Source organism: Larimichthys crocea, chromosome VII (assembly GCF_000972845.2).
Source record: "Larimichthys crocea isolate SSNF chromosome VII, L_crocea_2.0, whole genome shotgun sequence".
NCBI classification, from domain to species: Eukaryota; Metazoa; Chordata; class Actinopteri; family Sciaenidae; genus Larimichthys; species Larimichthys crocea.
Window position 1 is genome coordinate 21,254,853 of NC_040017.1, and position 16,729 is coordinate 21,271,581.

The window sequence follows — 16,729 nt, forward strand, 5'->3', positions numbered from 1 at the left end:
TGAGAAGTCACAGGAATTTAGGAGAGAAAACATGTTGCAAAGTTCATCCAATCAAGCCTTCGTGGAATTATTTTCAACATCTACTGCACAATCATAGAATACGACTCAGGTTGCCTGATGGTTTAGCGATCAATCAAAAAAAAAAAAAAAAAAAGCTTCTGCTACACATACAGGTCAGCAGTCGCAGCCATTGTGGCATCGATTTTTACCACAGTGGATCCATTAGAGATACAGTTATCAAAACTGTTTGTGTGTCTGTGTGTGTTTGTGTGCACTAGGGCTGAAACGATAAGTCGTAATAATCAGTTGATCGTTTTAAGTCATTAATCAGGGGAAAGTGATAAATATTACCAGTTTTCTGTGATAATTTGCCTCCTTTTTCTCCGGTTTGTATCATTTTAAACTGATTCGATTCTCTTTGGACTAAACTAGTTGTTTGAAGTTGTCACCAAAATGTGACATTTTTCAGACTCATCACTTAGTGGTAAAAAATATTCTAATTGATAATGAAACCAATCATTAGTAGCAGCCCCAGTGTGGTGTGTACACACATTTGTATTCGTGCTTACGTGTCTCTGTTGTCAGGTAAAAACCTTGTACTCCCAGAACGACAACTTCCCACAAAGCATTTTTTCAGTTCATCCAAAACAAAGAGTCTGAATTTTTCTTTTTTTAAAACCCCCCACAGAGAAACATGTAACCTTTTCAGCATTAAAAATCTGCGACACTGGAGTTACAAGGTTTTCAATGACTGTGTGTGTGCGTGTGTGTGTCAGACTGTGCGTGGAGTCCAAGTCCAGCTCAGACGTAACAGACGTACAGGTAAGTCTTTTCTATCCTCCAGTCCGCCGGCACGTCCTCCGGTTTGTGGCCCTTCATGTGCTTCTGCATGGCGGCCAGGCTCGGGCAGAAGTCCTGGCAGATGGTGCACTGGTACGGAGACGCTCCGTTGTGTGTGCGCAGGTGCTTGATCATAGCCGAGTAGTCTCTGGACCGTTGGTGACACAGCTTACACTCGAATGGCTTCTCACCTGAAAAATTCAACAATACAGCATTAACCTTGTAGACCTGGAGTCAAAGGCCTGCCAGGTGGAAACAGGATTCACCTCTATTTCAGTCCACTGTACTTGTTTCTACGTGTGAGGTCATGTGTGTGTGTGCTGTAGGATTGGATCTATATCGGATTGGATCTATATCGGTTTGCCGTGAGTTTGATATTAGATATTGGGCGGTCAGCCGCATACACGTCAAATATGACCTCAGCAAGGAGTCAGATAACAGTAAAATGTAACCTGAAATAAAATGTAGACTTTTAACTTTTAATGATTTTAATTCAGCGGTTCGGGTGAAGGGAATCTGTAAGTTTCCTCCTCCGCAGGAAACTTTTAAAGGCTGCTAACCCATCAACATTTAGTGGTTAAAGTATTTAGTCAATGCCCTTTTTCATGAACGTAATTGTTTTAAAATGATATGTTTTTGTAGGAAAGGCAACAGTCCAATGAAAAGACCAAAGCCAGAAAGCATTAGTGTGACTCTCAATACTCTAATAATAGTTTCCTGTCTGTGTCTCAGCCTCAAGCCAATTTTTTTTCTTAAAAAACAAGTCATAAAGAGTTGAAATTTAAAAGAAATAAAAAAAGTAGATTCGCGTGGGACTCACCTGTATGTACGCGGTAGTGTGTTTCTAGCTGGTGTTTGAGGCTGAACCTCTTCCCGCAGCCGTTGCACTCATAAGGCTTCTCTCCTGTGTGGATGCGTTTATGGCCCCTCAGCGTGCCGTCGTCTCTGAAACAGCTCCCGCAGAATTCGCACTCAAACGGGTGATCGCCTGAAAACACGAGTCGTGTCACAACAGCAAGCAGAAGCGGCAACAGCAGACACCAACACCAAACACAGCCCATTATCGTGAGATCGCATTAAAGGCTAACTTTACCCTTGGCCTGGCGTGGCGCATATGTAGCTGCATAGGTCAAATAGTCACAGAGCCCTTTCTGCACATGCATATCAAGCAGGGAAATAATGTGCTTTCAGACGTCGCTAATGTCATGACATGAGGACACTCCTTTTGGCTGTCTGCTAATAGCTAATAAAAGTCATCCAGGCATGTGCTGCTCTGTTCTCTATACTGTAGTTAATCTATTTCTCTCCTAGGCTGAGGATTTGAGTCATCTCCAATGACCTATGTGCCTCATTATCTCAGTGTCCACAGCAACAGCCAAGTCAGAGGATACATTGCTCTCCTCATTACAGGCCGATTCTCCCCAATCCCCCACCCCACTGTGGAGCAGATGACATTTACAAAATGTTACTTCCAAGCAGAATGGCATACAAACAAGATACGCTGCCATGGCCAAAACTCCCTTCACTTCTGTCTCTTCACATCAATTATGTATTTCTCCTGTCTAGACATCAAGTCGTCGTGACAGCTGGGAGTGTTATTTAAGGTAAAAGAAGAAAGGGGGACATCTTTTCAGTAAATATCTCTCCGTCTCCTGCGGCACTAAGACTCACCCTCGGTAGAACACACAGACAAGTCATTTCCATTTGCTTTTCCTTCAATATTTATTTGGGTTTCCTCTATCATTTTGGGTGAACCACACTAGAACTGACAGCCATGAATTGCAGAAGCCCAAAGGCTGTCTAAGAACCCAAAATATAAACAGGATGAAATTGCCCAAAATATGCACCGGCCATAACGGTACAGTGCTGTCATCAGAGAGGTGAGTCATCTCATAGAGAGAGGGGGGAAAAAGGAGGACGGGAGAGGATTGCATGCAAATTGACTAAAACCTTAAAGCCAGTAACCTCAGGAAACTAACCCGTGTACAAAAATAAAAGAAGCCGCCGCTGTGTCTTTAACACGTTTACGGCAACGCCACAGATAATGATGGAGCGAGCGATCCGTCTCTTACCCGTGTGCGAGCGCAAGTGTCTTTTGAGGGTGGTGTGGCTGGGGAAGGGGCGCTCACAGTGGCTACAGATGTAGCTGTGCATGCCTGCATGGACCTCCATGTGCTGCTGCAGGGCCTTCTGGGTCTGGAAGCGCTTTGCACACAGCAGACAGAACAACGCCATGTCAGTCCCTGGAGAACGCACAAGACACAGACACAGTTATTTCAGTACCATACACAGACAGGGCCTTAAGTGGGGAAACTGGGTCACTTCAACTTTGTGTGAGTCCTCTGAGGGAAAAGCTTCTTTCAAAGAGCAAGTGCCTCTACCTAAACTAACTCCCCTAAAAGCCCAGAGGCACTTTCAACTGTGAGTCTTTATACGTTCTATTTTAAACCATGAAAGTCATTGTTTTCTTTAAGAATTTCCCACACAATGCACAGCATGCCAATCACACAATCAATGGCTCCTTCCTGGTGTGTTAGATGTGTAATTATTCTCTTCATTCCCCATCAGGAGTCAGCTCCAGCCTGTGAAGTCCTCTGTCTCTGTGCTCAAAGAGCGGCTGATAGTAGCTCCACCCTAAATGATGCCTACACTATGCGCTCTGTGCAGAATGTTAAGTAGTGATATCAAGCCATTAAAGGCAGGACTGCAGGAAAAAACACAATCCAGTTTAATCCTGTGTGTGACCTGGCATCTCTTTGGGGCTGCTTTCCTGTTGCACAGAGTGTGGAGAGGAATACAGATAGGGAGACGCTGGCAGGGTAGCTGAAGTCAAAATGGCTATGTGAAGAAGATCCATTGGCTGTCATACACTCAACACTTGATCTACAGGCGGCGTACGCCAGCACTCGAATCCATTCTGGCATTCGTTAACGATGCAAATTCATATGTGTGGTAAGGCGGAGGGGACCGGTTAATCGTCTGCATTGGACGTAACGTGCATGTCCTGAAGAGCGAGGCTTTAATGTGAGATTATGAGGTCCTTATTTCTCTGTCTGCTCAGGTTGCAGATCATTTACAATGCTAGCAGGTCCCATTGCTCCTGACTCAGATTCAATCAGACATCTCCAGCGGAGGATCATTAGTAAACAGAGGACTGTGCCAGCACTTCATTGGAATTCAAGTGGGGTTGCTGTGTCGCATTTAAAATGCAGTCTGATGAGGTCCACTAAATCAAATCATTTGTTACTGTTATTGAAGTGCCTTGAGGCAACTGGCAATTAAATTGGAATTAACGCAGGGAAAGGGATACAGCACACTCATACTAAGAGGGAAGAGTGTCAGACACTTGCTTTAGGTTCTATCAAGTTAACAGACAAGCTTGTTCAAAGTGGGAAGAAAATGAAACAAATCAAGCAAATTCACATTTTCTGGGATAAATCATGAACATTCACTGTGTATTGTTTACTAATCCACGTATCACAATTTGCCCAAACAAAGCAAAGGCTTCACACTTTCACGGTTAAGTAGAATTTGTCATAGAAGCACAAAGCCTCTCTTGAAATTATGGTGTTTCTGTTTTCAACCTAGTTTTTGAAAATCCCCCCCCCCCCCCCTTCCCCAAAATGGCACTAATAGAACTGATGATTCGTAATCATTAACAGAAAGAAGAAGACAGGATGAAAGGCATTCCCTAATCTTAACAATCCTACAGGGAGGCGATCCAGTGGAATGAACTGCACCTGTTCAGAGGCTTTAGCCTGTGGACTTTTGCACAAAGGGCACAATGAGGTTCAGGCCCTCATTGACCAAGCCCATTAGTCATAGGCTCCTCACGCTCCTACTCCTACAATCCCTGTCTTTATGCTGTCGCCTAATGACCAAGGCCCTTTCTCACCCACGGATCACAATATTTTAGTTGGAGACGAAAGACCCTCCATTCTCGACGCCTCTGCACCCTCCCCACTCCCCTTTTTTATCCGCTGACCATACAGGAAATCCTTTCACTGTCTAACCAGCTTCACTTTGTGCCTGAGTCATACCTACTAACTAAAGCCAGCTCGCTGTGTTATTGTGCATCAGTAGGGTCCGGATAATGATCTATCTAAAAATGGCTAAAGACATTTCAGAGGCGCAAAATACAGTCTCTGGATGACCTGTGGTGTGGCGCCTTGATCTACTTTAACCAGTTTCTCTTGGTAATATCCGCTGCAGCCAGCAGGGGGAGTGCTTTCTGTACCAATGTGTCCAGGTTAGTTAAGCTGCAGGCAGAGCCCGAGCAGAGCCCTCAGCCAACTGGAGAACATATTATCCACCTTGTAGATACTCCACAGCTACTATAATCAATCCTTTATCCACTCTATCTTTATTAACAATCATGTATTTTAAGTGCTTGTTTCAGTGCGGCCTGCGTGCTTTGTTCTCTCTGCTCTGAAGGTTTCAACATCCCGGGTTTCTTTGCGGAGCTAAAGCGTTACTCCCTGACACACTTGCAGACTCTTACAGATGTTATATCCTGATCCCATCTGTCACCAACAATGCTGAAACTTGAGTAAAGACATATGACAAATATTCTGTCACAAGAATCTCAGTCTTGATCTCAGGTTGACACACAGTGACAACAGCTCAGCAGTCAGTCGTTTTCGTTTTCTTTTTTTTAATCCCGAGCAGGCGACGCCGAAAATAAAAATAACAAATAATATCTTGAAGTGTAAACAAAAACCTTCGGAAGCAGCCGAGTGTTTGTATGCGTTAGTGGTGGTATTTCGCCTCGCTGCGCTCTGTTAACTTTTCAAACAAAAAGGATTTGCTGTTGTAGAGTTTTCCAGTAAGCTTTGGTAATAAGTGCAGAGGAGCTTCTTTATGAGAGAATAAGCCCTAAAGTTGGCTGTCATTGCCCCCTGCTTTCTCACCCTTAACCAGACAATGGGCTTGGGATTTGGGTTTTAAGGCACAGGATGACCCCTGACCCTTGGTCCTCAATGGGGTAAATACCATGTAATCAATGGTATTCCTCAAAGGCCGGAGAGTTGACTGAGCATTGTGTTTAGTGGGTGGGAGCCTTAACAGTGGGAATAATGATTTACTTAAAGCAATGCTGCTGTGAGGCCGAAAATATAAACATTAACTGTGTGAATTTTAATACTTGAGCTGCTTGTCTAATGCACAATCAGGTTGGTGATTCAGGACGGTTTTGAGGTTGTCATGCTTATTTCAGCATATCTCCACTAAGACCATGTGTACGCTCATGTGATTTAACATGGTCTGCCTTCATACATCTGCCACTTATTCAGTCCAAGCGAGGTGGGAGCCAGCCACGCTCTCACGCTGCCTAAGAAACAAAACCACGTGTCTAGGCAACCAGATAGGATCATGGTCCTTGTTGGGGTGAAGTGTTCGAGCTAATCCCTTCATTCACAAATAAGCGCAGCCTGTTTCTTTTCAAGCGTGAAACAAAAGTTTTCCCACCCTGAGAATCTGGGAGTAAACCCACTGCAAATTGAACAAGAGATTGTATTCAGTGACGACCGCAAATCTGTATAATTTCTTCTGTGTTAATCTTAACTTCAGTGTCTGGAGCGCACCAATTAAACTGATTGATTTGTGAATAATTTGTCCTATTTATGGAAACAAAATATATCATTTAACTGTAATTTAGCAATTTGTTGGCATTATTTGAATTAATGTTTGTATGATTTTGCTAAATAAAGCTAAATAAATGCCCTGCAGCTCTCCAAGGGAGCAGGATTTTGACACAGTTTGTAACATTACATCATGGATGATCATGTCCACCAGCTAGACTATGCAGAATTAGGTCACAATAAAGGTCCTAAGGCCCTGCTAAGCATATATATACAGTCAGCGCGCTCTCTGCCCGTCGGCTCACTGATATGACTCGGTTAAACATATACAGACCTCACATGACCCTGTGCGTTCATGTTACTGTATGTGTCCACGCAGACGGCTCCCCGGAGAAGGGAAGCTACAGAAGCACACAAACAAATGCTACAGTACCTTAAACAACCCCGGGCGCTCGTCAGTAGACTGCTAATCTACCCGAGTGAAGAACAACCGACTTAATAATTAATGCAACAAGAGATACGTTGCTCGTGTTTAACCACCATTCCATGGATCGGTTCATTGAGGTCATGCACGGTTTCATTCGCTTCGATTCTTAGAATCTTTTGCAATATTTTCTCTGCCTACTATATTTTCGCATTACTCGAAATGACAGGGCTTCGTGTATCATGACAGTAAGTGCAAATAAATACCGGGGGCACAAATGGCCAAACAGAGCACAGGTCAATTCAGTTTAAGCCTTGTATGAATTACAACTGGGTATTAACAGGAGGGTGCAGTATGATGACGGGCACGCAATTAGGCGAGCTAAAAGGTCTGCATTAAGAGGGCTGCATTATAAAGCCGAGCCGTATCTGAATGGACTACAGGACTGTTTTAATTAGGGCTCAGACAGAAGGTAATATTATTCACTTGATGAAGCAGCCAGTAATGTGTGGAAACAGCAGCAGTGCAGCTGCTGTGAGTACACAAAGGCAGCACTCTTATGGCCTTTGCCTCGGAGGCAAGGTGGCAAAATGGTCGGCCAGCATGGTTTGAAGCGTATACAGTCGATTTCTGTGCGTGCTGTAGATAAGCAACAGTCTTGGGTTTTCCAAAAATTGAAAGCTTGGTGTGCCCCAGAGCCTTGACTTGCCCTGATGAAACAAACCCCTTTGTTGTGAGAGCAATTCGGAGACAGATCCATTCTTTTATTTTGGGCACTGACAAGTAGGTCAGAGGAGACTATGACAGTGCTGTGGTGAGGAGTAAACAGCAGCACATGATGTTGTTTTCCTCTCAGTCCTGGCATCCAACACTAGCAGCAATCCTCTTGCCCTCAGGAAGTCCTCACATACCCCCTACCCCCTTCCCTTCCCACAGTCCACTCCGCCCCCAGCTTCCCTCCCCCGTCTCCCCTCTTTGATCTCCAACTTTAGCAACCCACGGCCATTCACCTCTGACATATCAAAATGGTTAAAGAGACCTTCACTGTAGTCAGCATTGCCAAACTGCTTCAGAGTAAAGTCCCCCCAAAAGTAGTATTATTTCCCCTCCAGAGGAGGTGGACAGCATTGTTGCAGCTGCCGAGGTCTGACAAGTGTTAATCTGCTAAGAGGAAACTCATTTGGCCCACTGGTTATGCCACATGGCAAATTAAGGCCGGGGCTGTGCGGTCGGGCGCTGAAGCACTGTGTTTTTTAGGAGAAATAAAGAAACAAAACAAATCCAGGTTGTAAATCTTTGGAGCAATGTCATAGTTTCCCCACATAACCTCACAGCAGATTAAATTACCTGTAGCTCATGTCAGTGTCAGCTGTGAGAGCTACAATAAGTGTCAGTAAAAAGGGTCATGCGTCACAGCAGGCAGAGCTGAGATCACGACAAAATGAGAGAGTAATGCCCTTCTGTACCCTGCTCTGGATACACTGCCAAGCTGAAACCGAGCTCTGGATGTTTACAACTCGGGGAGATGAGGGTAGAAACTTCTGGGCATCGTTAACACCCCTCCATGTCCACATCCATTAAGTATTCATACTGTGTGTGCCACCTGGAGTTACAGTTACATGCCAATGCTCCTGAGAGGGTTATCACCTTTCTCTGACAGTAACAGAAAAGGTGTGGATTCAGACACTGTCGGGCATATGTACTGACTGACAATAATACAGCTTCTTCTTTTTTTTTCACAGTCGGAGAGGTTTGAGTCAAAACACCTGTTTTTAAATCTTTCTCACTTCAAGCTAATGGGCTAATATTCAAGAGTTTAGTGGCACTTCACTAAGAGGCATCCTTTTAAAAAGGCTTTAGAGGTTGTCAATAAACCCGTCATCGAACCTTTAAAGAGCAGTATTAAGTTACGATACAGAACTCCACTGATCATCTTGGTTTTTATCTGACGTTGGTATTACAAAGTGAAACTAGGTCATCTGTATTTTTTTTTTGTCCACTTTAAAATCTGCAGCTGCAGCTTAACTCTTGCTTCTCTTTTTATTTTCTCAGATAATCGATTTAAGTGTTTGGTTTTTGATCAAATCTGAAAAATGTCCTCGCCTTAAAATTGCATGTTTTGTCCAACCAACAGTCCAAAAATCCAGATATTTAGTTTACAACCATAGAGGCCAGAAGAAAACCAGCAAATATCGACATTTTAAAGCTTGAAAATGACTCAAAGTCGACAGATAATTTTCTGTCAGTCGATTAATCGACGCATTGTTTCAGCTCCACTTAAAACCAACCAGCCTCCGTCTCTAAATGATATCGTCACAGGTCATAAAGGTTTTATTTCTTTCTTTCAGAGGCTGTCAAAGTATGCCATGTTGGTTTGTTTATTTATTTATTTTTATAGATTATTACTGATACACTGAAGTACGAAGCTTAGACTTCGCATTTAATGTCCTTTCATATGTTAATACTACGTTTTATTATATTTTATGTTTCCTCGGTTAAAGTCGTTGTGTTTTTATGCTTCACCAGGCAACATGACAAATGTCCCCTCGGTAATAAAGTTAAAGTTAATGGAGAGATCATTTAATTATTTATTTACCATCAATCAGGTCATTTACTTCTAAAGCATCGTAATCTAATATATCTCCAATAAAGTCATTTTATAGGTAATAAACTTTGCATGTTTTCACTTGTGTCTTGAAAAATACCGTATAAGTAAAGTTTGCTTGCTTGCTACTAATAATACATAAGTCTGGGAACGTGGGCATTAAAAATTGATTTTAAAAGATGAAAACGACTTCAGCTCCTGAGGCAGGTTGTTCTAAACTATAGGAACCAAGATTTCACATAACAACAAGTCTCCGTCCAAGGTCTGTGCACAACTTTTTGAAAAAGAAACGTGGATTTATCCTGATGCCACCTGTTAATGCCAGACATTCACCGGACAGGAAGAAGGCTGTAATACAAATATGTTTTTGAATCAGAGGTTATTGGAAAACAAAAGGTGTTCATCTTGTCGTTGAGAGTGTGTGTGTGTCTGTGTTTGTGTGCGTGTGTGAGCTTAAGTGTAAATAATTCCACGGGCTCTCTCAGGCAGGAGGTGAGGATTATATGTCTGTGAAACTGTAATGCTGGTGCTGTAAAGCTACAGCCGTGGCAAAGTGGCATGCAGTGGGTCTGGATGCCAAGAGATATTAGTGGGTGATATGTGAGAGGGCCTCCCACCTCCATGTTGATAAATTATGGAGCATCATGACAGGAACAGTTTAACCCAGCCAGCATGACAAGCAAGTTTAGACTCATGATCACAAGTCTTGTAGTCACGGCTTACTCGACAGCTCAATGCATGCTGCCCAGGTTAAACATAATATATGTGTGTGTGTGTGTGTGTGTGTGTGGTGGGAGTGTTAGCGCATGCACACGTTTGTAAAGTACCTGTGTGTGTTTGCCTGTGGGCTTCCAGAGCATCCTCCGAGGAGAATGTTGCTCCACACTGATCACACACCAGCGCCTCTGCGGGAGCTGTAGATAAAATCAAATTCATAAGAAAGGAATCTTGATCAGACAGTAAACAAGTGTATGTGTGTGTGTGTTTTGTAATTGCAGAGTAAGTCAGTTAATTCAGCATTTAAAGAGAACTGTGGCAAAAGCAACAAGAGAGGAACAAAGGCGCCCCCCCCGTTTCAAAAGTCACCAAAGAGCCTCGCTTGACACACACTTGCGCTTTTCAGGTGTTAACACAAGGAAGCAAATGCGCGGAGTACAATGGAGCAAAGGAAAGCGCCGTAAAAACACAACTCAGGACAAACAAAAGCACCAGACAGGGTGCAACGGCCCTTCTTCTTGACAAAAAAGAGCCGAGCTGAAGAGTTTTATTTACCGTGCCCTGTTATCAGTCTCTGAACAGTGAGCAGACTGTCTGCCTGAGAGGCCACAGAAGGACTGGGTGTTCTCTCTACAGCAGACGCTTCCCGCCTACGGCACATCCCTTTATCAAAAAAACAGTTCAGAGTCAACACCCCAAATCCCATCGCACACACTGTAACTACAGTTCCCAGTTCACCTTTGGAATGCCCTTGTCTGTTGTGATGAAGACATGAAAGAGACAAGTATGCATACCGCTTGCAGAAATGTTCAATCCTTGTTCTGCACTCACCTCACACCTGCACAGACAGACACATAGGACAGATATGCATGCACACACACACACGCATGCACGCACACACACATTCTCTTCCTCTCTCACACACACAAACACACACAGCTGTTTGGATGTGGGTTGGCTCTCACAGAGATGTAAATCGGTTGCAGATCCATACTGGCCCAGGGCTCATTCACTGATCTATTTTCTGCTCAGCTGGCTTTAAATGAAGTTAAAATGACTCATTAAAACACCCACAAGCTTTGGGAACTCTGAGCGCTACAGCCTAAATGTGGTCCTCTTTCAACTCTTACGATGCCTCTACACACAGACACTGTGCCACTGTTCCCATTGCCGCACACAAATAACAAAAAGAAAAGCCCCGATCTGTTCATTTCTAAAAACAACAATTTTTGAAAACAAACCGTTACTGTTTTGGAACCGCTGCGTTTTTTTTGTCGCGCGGAGCAAAAAATCAAACTTGGTAAAGAGGAGTAGTCTTGTATAGTGGTAACACTGGAGCAATGTTGTAGATCCTGATGTTGTGTGACGCTGTCCAGTGCGGTGTGTTGTGTTTTTGTGAGATTGTGTGATAAGGGAAGAAGAGAACATAGTGCATTGTCTTGTGCAGTCAAAGGCACGGAGTGTGCTCTCATCCATAAACCATCAAACTGTCTCCAGACGCGGCTGCAATCGTCCTCCATCAAAACACTTTGTCTGGCATACCAAAATAAGAGCCAGCATCGAGCTGAATACCAAATCAGCCCATTAGAGCAGTGGAGCACTCGCTCCTTAGCAACCAGCGGGATCTAAGGCTGCTATACCGAAATACACAGTGACAAAGAAATGAGATCCACATCTCTCTCTCTCTCTTTCTCTCTCTCTCTTTCTCTCTCTCTTTTTTTTTTTGTAGTATTATGGGTTGACACATTGGGATGGGGAGAGTTTATGCAAAAAATTCAAATTAGGTTAAAGGTGCCCCTGTCGTGGATGTCGCTGCGAATTGAAAATCAAAAGCGCGTTGTCGAGGTCTTGAGAGTAATGCAAGACAACGCGCGTGCTTAGGGTTACGTGGAGGGTACTGAGGAGGAAAAAGGGACGACTCAGGTGAAGTTTAAAGGAGCAGATTCTCCCTTTCATCTGTCAGCAGTATGTCATTCCCCTCCCCGAACAATCCTCAGAGAGAAGGCGGAGGGAGGACAGGGACCTCGCCATGTCTACACACATATTCCAACCGAGGTTCCTGTTTTAGTTTCATTTTTAGTCCCCCTGATTTCCTCCTCCCCCACCCCCCCAATCCCTCTGCTCCTCTCTCTCTCTATTTTGGATAAAGTAGCTGGGAGAGCAGTCAGGTCTGATTAAGTCTGCATTTGGGTACAGTGTGTTCCTGGACACACATCTGCGAGCGAGCCATCACACACGCTTCGGAACACTGGCAGAACACCCAGGCCTGCCGGCAGCTGATGATGTCATCACTCAGAAGGGGCAGAGCTGGCGAGCTGCCAGAGTCTCCGAAAAAACACAGAAACGATTCAAACGGAGAGAGAGAGAGAGAGAGACGAGAGAGAGGGAGAGAGAGAGAGAGGTACACAGACCTAAGCATGGAAAAGAAAGCATGATCCAAGTATTCGGAGCAGCACTAACTGGTAGGAGGAGGATGGGTGGTGGTGGTGGGGGGGCAGGGTTGTAGTATGAACAGGTGCATTTGAAAGGCCGCACTATCAAGAGGCTTCATAAGCACTGAATACTCTGAGATGAGAGTGTGAGAGTTACTAAGTACCTGTGTGAGACAGCATGTGCATCCGTAGCCGCATGCTGTCCTGGAAGTGTTTGCCACAATATTCACAGCCGTGGCCCTTCTCCTCGTTATGCAGCCTCCTGTGTTGGAAAGACAAACACTACTGTGAGCGCGTCGGCGCAAGAACAGAGCGGGGAAAAAAACACACTTGCGATAATAAAAGTATCTCGTTTGTACACTTTTTTTTTTTTTTTTTTTTTTTTTTTTTTTTTTGTTCGTGTAAGGTCTCCCAAACCCAGAAGCATCATTGTCCCCCGTGTAACAAGAAGAGCATGTTTTAATTCCGGCAAGAATCCCTCGCTGAATGCAACATCATTAGTGTAAGAGGCCCTTGGAGTTGTGAATCACACAACGCATGAATGCTAAAAGAACACAGACAATAGGATATCTGGCTAATTTCAGAGTGCAGACATACGCGTGCCTCCACCCGCCAGCACTGCAAGACACACGGCACACACAAGCGCACACACACACACACACACACACTGAGTGCATGCACGCAAACTGACATCCTAACATAATAAGCACACATGCACGCACACATTTCTCCTGTAACTGCGATGAATAGAAGAAAAGATGATTCGCTGAAGCTCCGCCGGCAGCAGAACCTATCATATCATATCACACACATCCGAGCATGCAAGGCATCTGTACCGTTATCCTTACATCACCCCTCTAACAGCAGGGAAAATGGCCACAGAAAAGACCACGCCATGATTAACAAACACTCTGCGGTCACACGTCAAATCAACATTAACATATTAAGGGAAAAAAAATAATTCTCAGGCTCCTGAGAGACGTTTTTATTTATTTTTATTTATTTATTTGTAAGTCAACTGACTTTTTAAGATTTACTTGAGAGTGCATGTGAGACTTGAAAAGCTTTTATTCTGGACATCCTAATGGCCAACCAACGTCAAATATGACACACATATTCCCCTTCACGCGAACTATTTACAGAATTTAATTCCCAATCGCTCTCTTACCTATTTCCTGTCTCCTCTCTACCAAAATAAAGACACCAAAATTGTTTTAAAAGGCAAAAATGTCATAGAAATATAATGGTTTTATTTTAATGCCTATAAAAGGCTGTAATTACAATAACACATTTTAATTTATGTATACTGAAAACACGAGTTAAGACTTATTATAGGGAGCTGTAATTACTTTTGTTGGGACAGGTTTCAAAATGATTTGAAATGACATGAAGTGGTGTTTTAATTTAGCAAATAAAGACTTACTGTAGGTATCACCTTTTTAAAAAATATTTCATATTTCTCATTTTGGAAGGCAGCTTAACGAGTTTTTGTATCTACTTTATTTATTTATTTTATTCTACTGCGGAAACAATTCTAAACCAAATCTGTTAAATTTCTGTAGTTTTTTTTTTAGCTTTTTGTGCCAGGAGATACTTCTGTAACAAGACTACAAAATGTCAATGTGCAGAGCAGGTGTATGCTCAGTGACCTGGTTACAGACCTACAGCAACTTCATTACATCCGCAAGCAGTGCCACCCATGCAGCTCCTTCAACCTGCAGACATCCGCCCGTCATGAGTAAGAAACGCGCATCACTAAATATCCCATAGGATGCTCTGTTTCACCGGACGGTTTCAACACAACTCTAAAGTGGCACGAGGCTGAAATGTTAGCCACAGGCGCGGATAGAGAACGTCTGCGATCCTAATCACGGGTTAGCTGCATATCAGGACTTTTTGGCTCACAGATTGTCTTGTTTCTAATGATTAGTGATGAGTCAAACGCTGCCAAAGCACGCACAATTATAAACATCTGCAATCAAGCCTAATGAGAGTTGTCATTGAGCTTGGTCGGTAACTTCTCTGCGTACAATGACGAGATCTAAACTGACAAGCTCGTAAATAAAGGAGAAATAAACAAAAGACAACAGAGCGAGTCGTGAAGCAGAAGTTATCCATCATCTAGCTGAAGCGTCCAGCCCGGTCCCTGCTGAGAGGCTCCTCTCTGCTGATGCAAAGGAATGCATATCAAATAGCCTGGGAGACAGCCTGTTGTGTGAGGCACGCTTCTGCACAAATAATCAAACAGAATTTAGAAAATCAGGCTTTTGTAAATAACAGCATTATGCGACACCAGGGCCTCTTTATATCAAAATCCCCTCACAAAGACCCGATTCAAAACTTCCCGAGACGTCTCACTGTTAAGACATGAGTGCAGGTGTCCCCGAGAATAAATTAACATATTTGCTGTTGCCCCTTCCAGCTTTTAACTCTCATAGTATTTTAACATGATGCGGGGAGAAGGAGGAGAAGGAGGTGGAGGGGAATCCTGAAGACCAAGAATTCAATTTACGAGACAGAGAGTCCAATGTTTCTCCTAACTGCATAATCAAATGCTTGGCTGCCATTCATCATAATGCACATGCACATCCCCTCACATCTTTTTATTAGACGTAGCACGTTTGTCAGGAGAAAATACTGCGCAGTGAGCGTGGCAGTGTTGATCTTACAACAAAATGTCACTCAGACTAAAATGATGCCGTCTTTAACAAGTGATTTTTTTTTTTTAGATTTTGAGATACGCGTTTTCATTTTGTTTAATTTAAATCAGGAAAGTGTGTGCATGTTACCTGTGCTGCTCCATTGCCTGCCTGCTGTGCAGCTGAAGCCCACACTCGCCACAACACTGCTGGCCTTGAGATTGGCTCTCGTGCCTCATCCCTGCTGCAAACTGGCCCAGCCTGCTGAGGAGCTCCCTGTGCAGCAAGCCTTGGTGCAGCAGGCCGCCGTAGGCCCTCGGATCCAGCGGCACGCCCAGTGATGGGGCAACTGAAACGGACACCGGCAGCATCCCCTCTCCTGTGTGGTTAGTGGGCACAGAGTATATGGAGGCCAGATGTTTCTCGGCCATCCCGGGGAAACAATCGAGAGAGTTCCCCACCACTTGTCCTCCATCTTCGGGGCTTGTGTGCAGCTCTCGAGCGCTGGTGATCACGCTGCCTCTCAGGGGCGTCCCCGGGCCCTCGTCTTTGGGCTGGTCTGACATGCAGCTTCCCTCCCCAGTGCTGGAGGACCGACCCTCGCAGCCGTTGGCATCATCCACCTGCATGTTCTCTGATTTTATACTTCTGGCAAGATCCAGGGTCAAGGCCTGGGATAACTGTGCACCGTGGCGCTCAGACTGCTGGGAGCCCTCCATGTCGACCTCCGTGTCCGGCTGAGGGCTCGATTCAGGAGCCGCCTCGGGTTCTGGACCTGGAGAGCTCCTCTCCATGTGGTACAGCGCCAGGTGGTGTAGAGCGGTGGGAGTGGTGCGGTTGGGTCCATCCTGTATGGAATGCTTCTTGGACATCAACATGTGCCTCCAGTGCCTGGCCCGGCTGTGGTCACTGTGGTCTCCGGAGCTGTGATTCCTCACCGCCACCTCCTCGCTCTCCTCTGCCTGGATGGTCTCCAGCACCTTCAGGCACTGCTCCTCCAGGTACTCGATCTCCAGGATCTCGGCGGCGTACAGCAGGTCATCGAGGTCCTCGGCCGTGGCCTGGAGCGAGGCGGTGTAGGCGTACTCCAGGATCTGCTGGAAGGTCTTGGGGGACAGGAAGTCCAGGGCGTAGCGCAGGCTGCTGCGGTGGAACAAGATCTCGAACATTTTACTGGTGCAGGCCAGGACGGTGCGGTGCGCCGGGAACTCCTGGCCGTCCACGGTGATGATGACATCACACAAGGTGCCGGTCAGACGCATTTGATTGGCCCGCTGCAGAAGCGTGCTGGGGTGAGTGGGATTGTGGAGCTGGAGCACACCCATGTTTGTCAGACCCGTATCCACTCGGACCTTTGCTGAGCCCACGCATGAGGTGTGGCTGTCCTGCCTGCTTCACTCGCCTTCAGTTGGTTGTAGGTCTGTAGTTTGGGTGGAGGGAGGGAGGGGGAGGAGGGAAAGAGGATCATTAGTGCCTGTCTGCCTCACAGGGTG

At 44.9% G+C, this 16,729-nt stretch overlaps 1 protein-coding gene across 1 annotated transcript; it reads right to left on the bottom strand.

The window, feature by feature from the left end:
* Positions 1 to 484: 484 nt before the first annotated feature.
* zbtb16b (zinc finger and BTB domain containing 16b) lies at positions 485 to 16,630 on the bottom strand (the record flags this gene model as incomplete). Its single annotated transcript, XM_027280456.1, has 7 exons — positions 485 to 1,031; positions 1,661 to 1,828; positions 2,913 to 3,083; positions 10,276 to 10,362; positions 10,721 to 10,828; positions 12,762 to 12,859; positions 15,387 to 16,630. Coding segments are annotated over 7 exons (2,106 nt in total), but the record flags the coding sequence as incomplete, so codon positions are not given.
* Between the last annotated feature and the right edge of the window lie 99 nt (positions 16,631 to 16,729).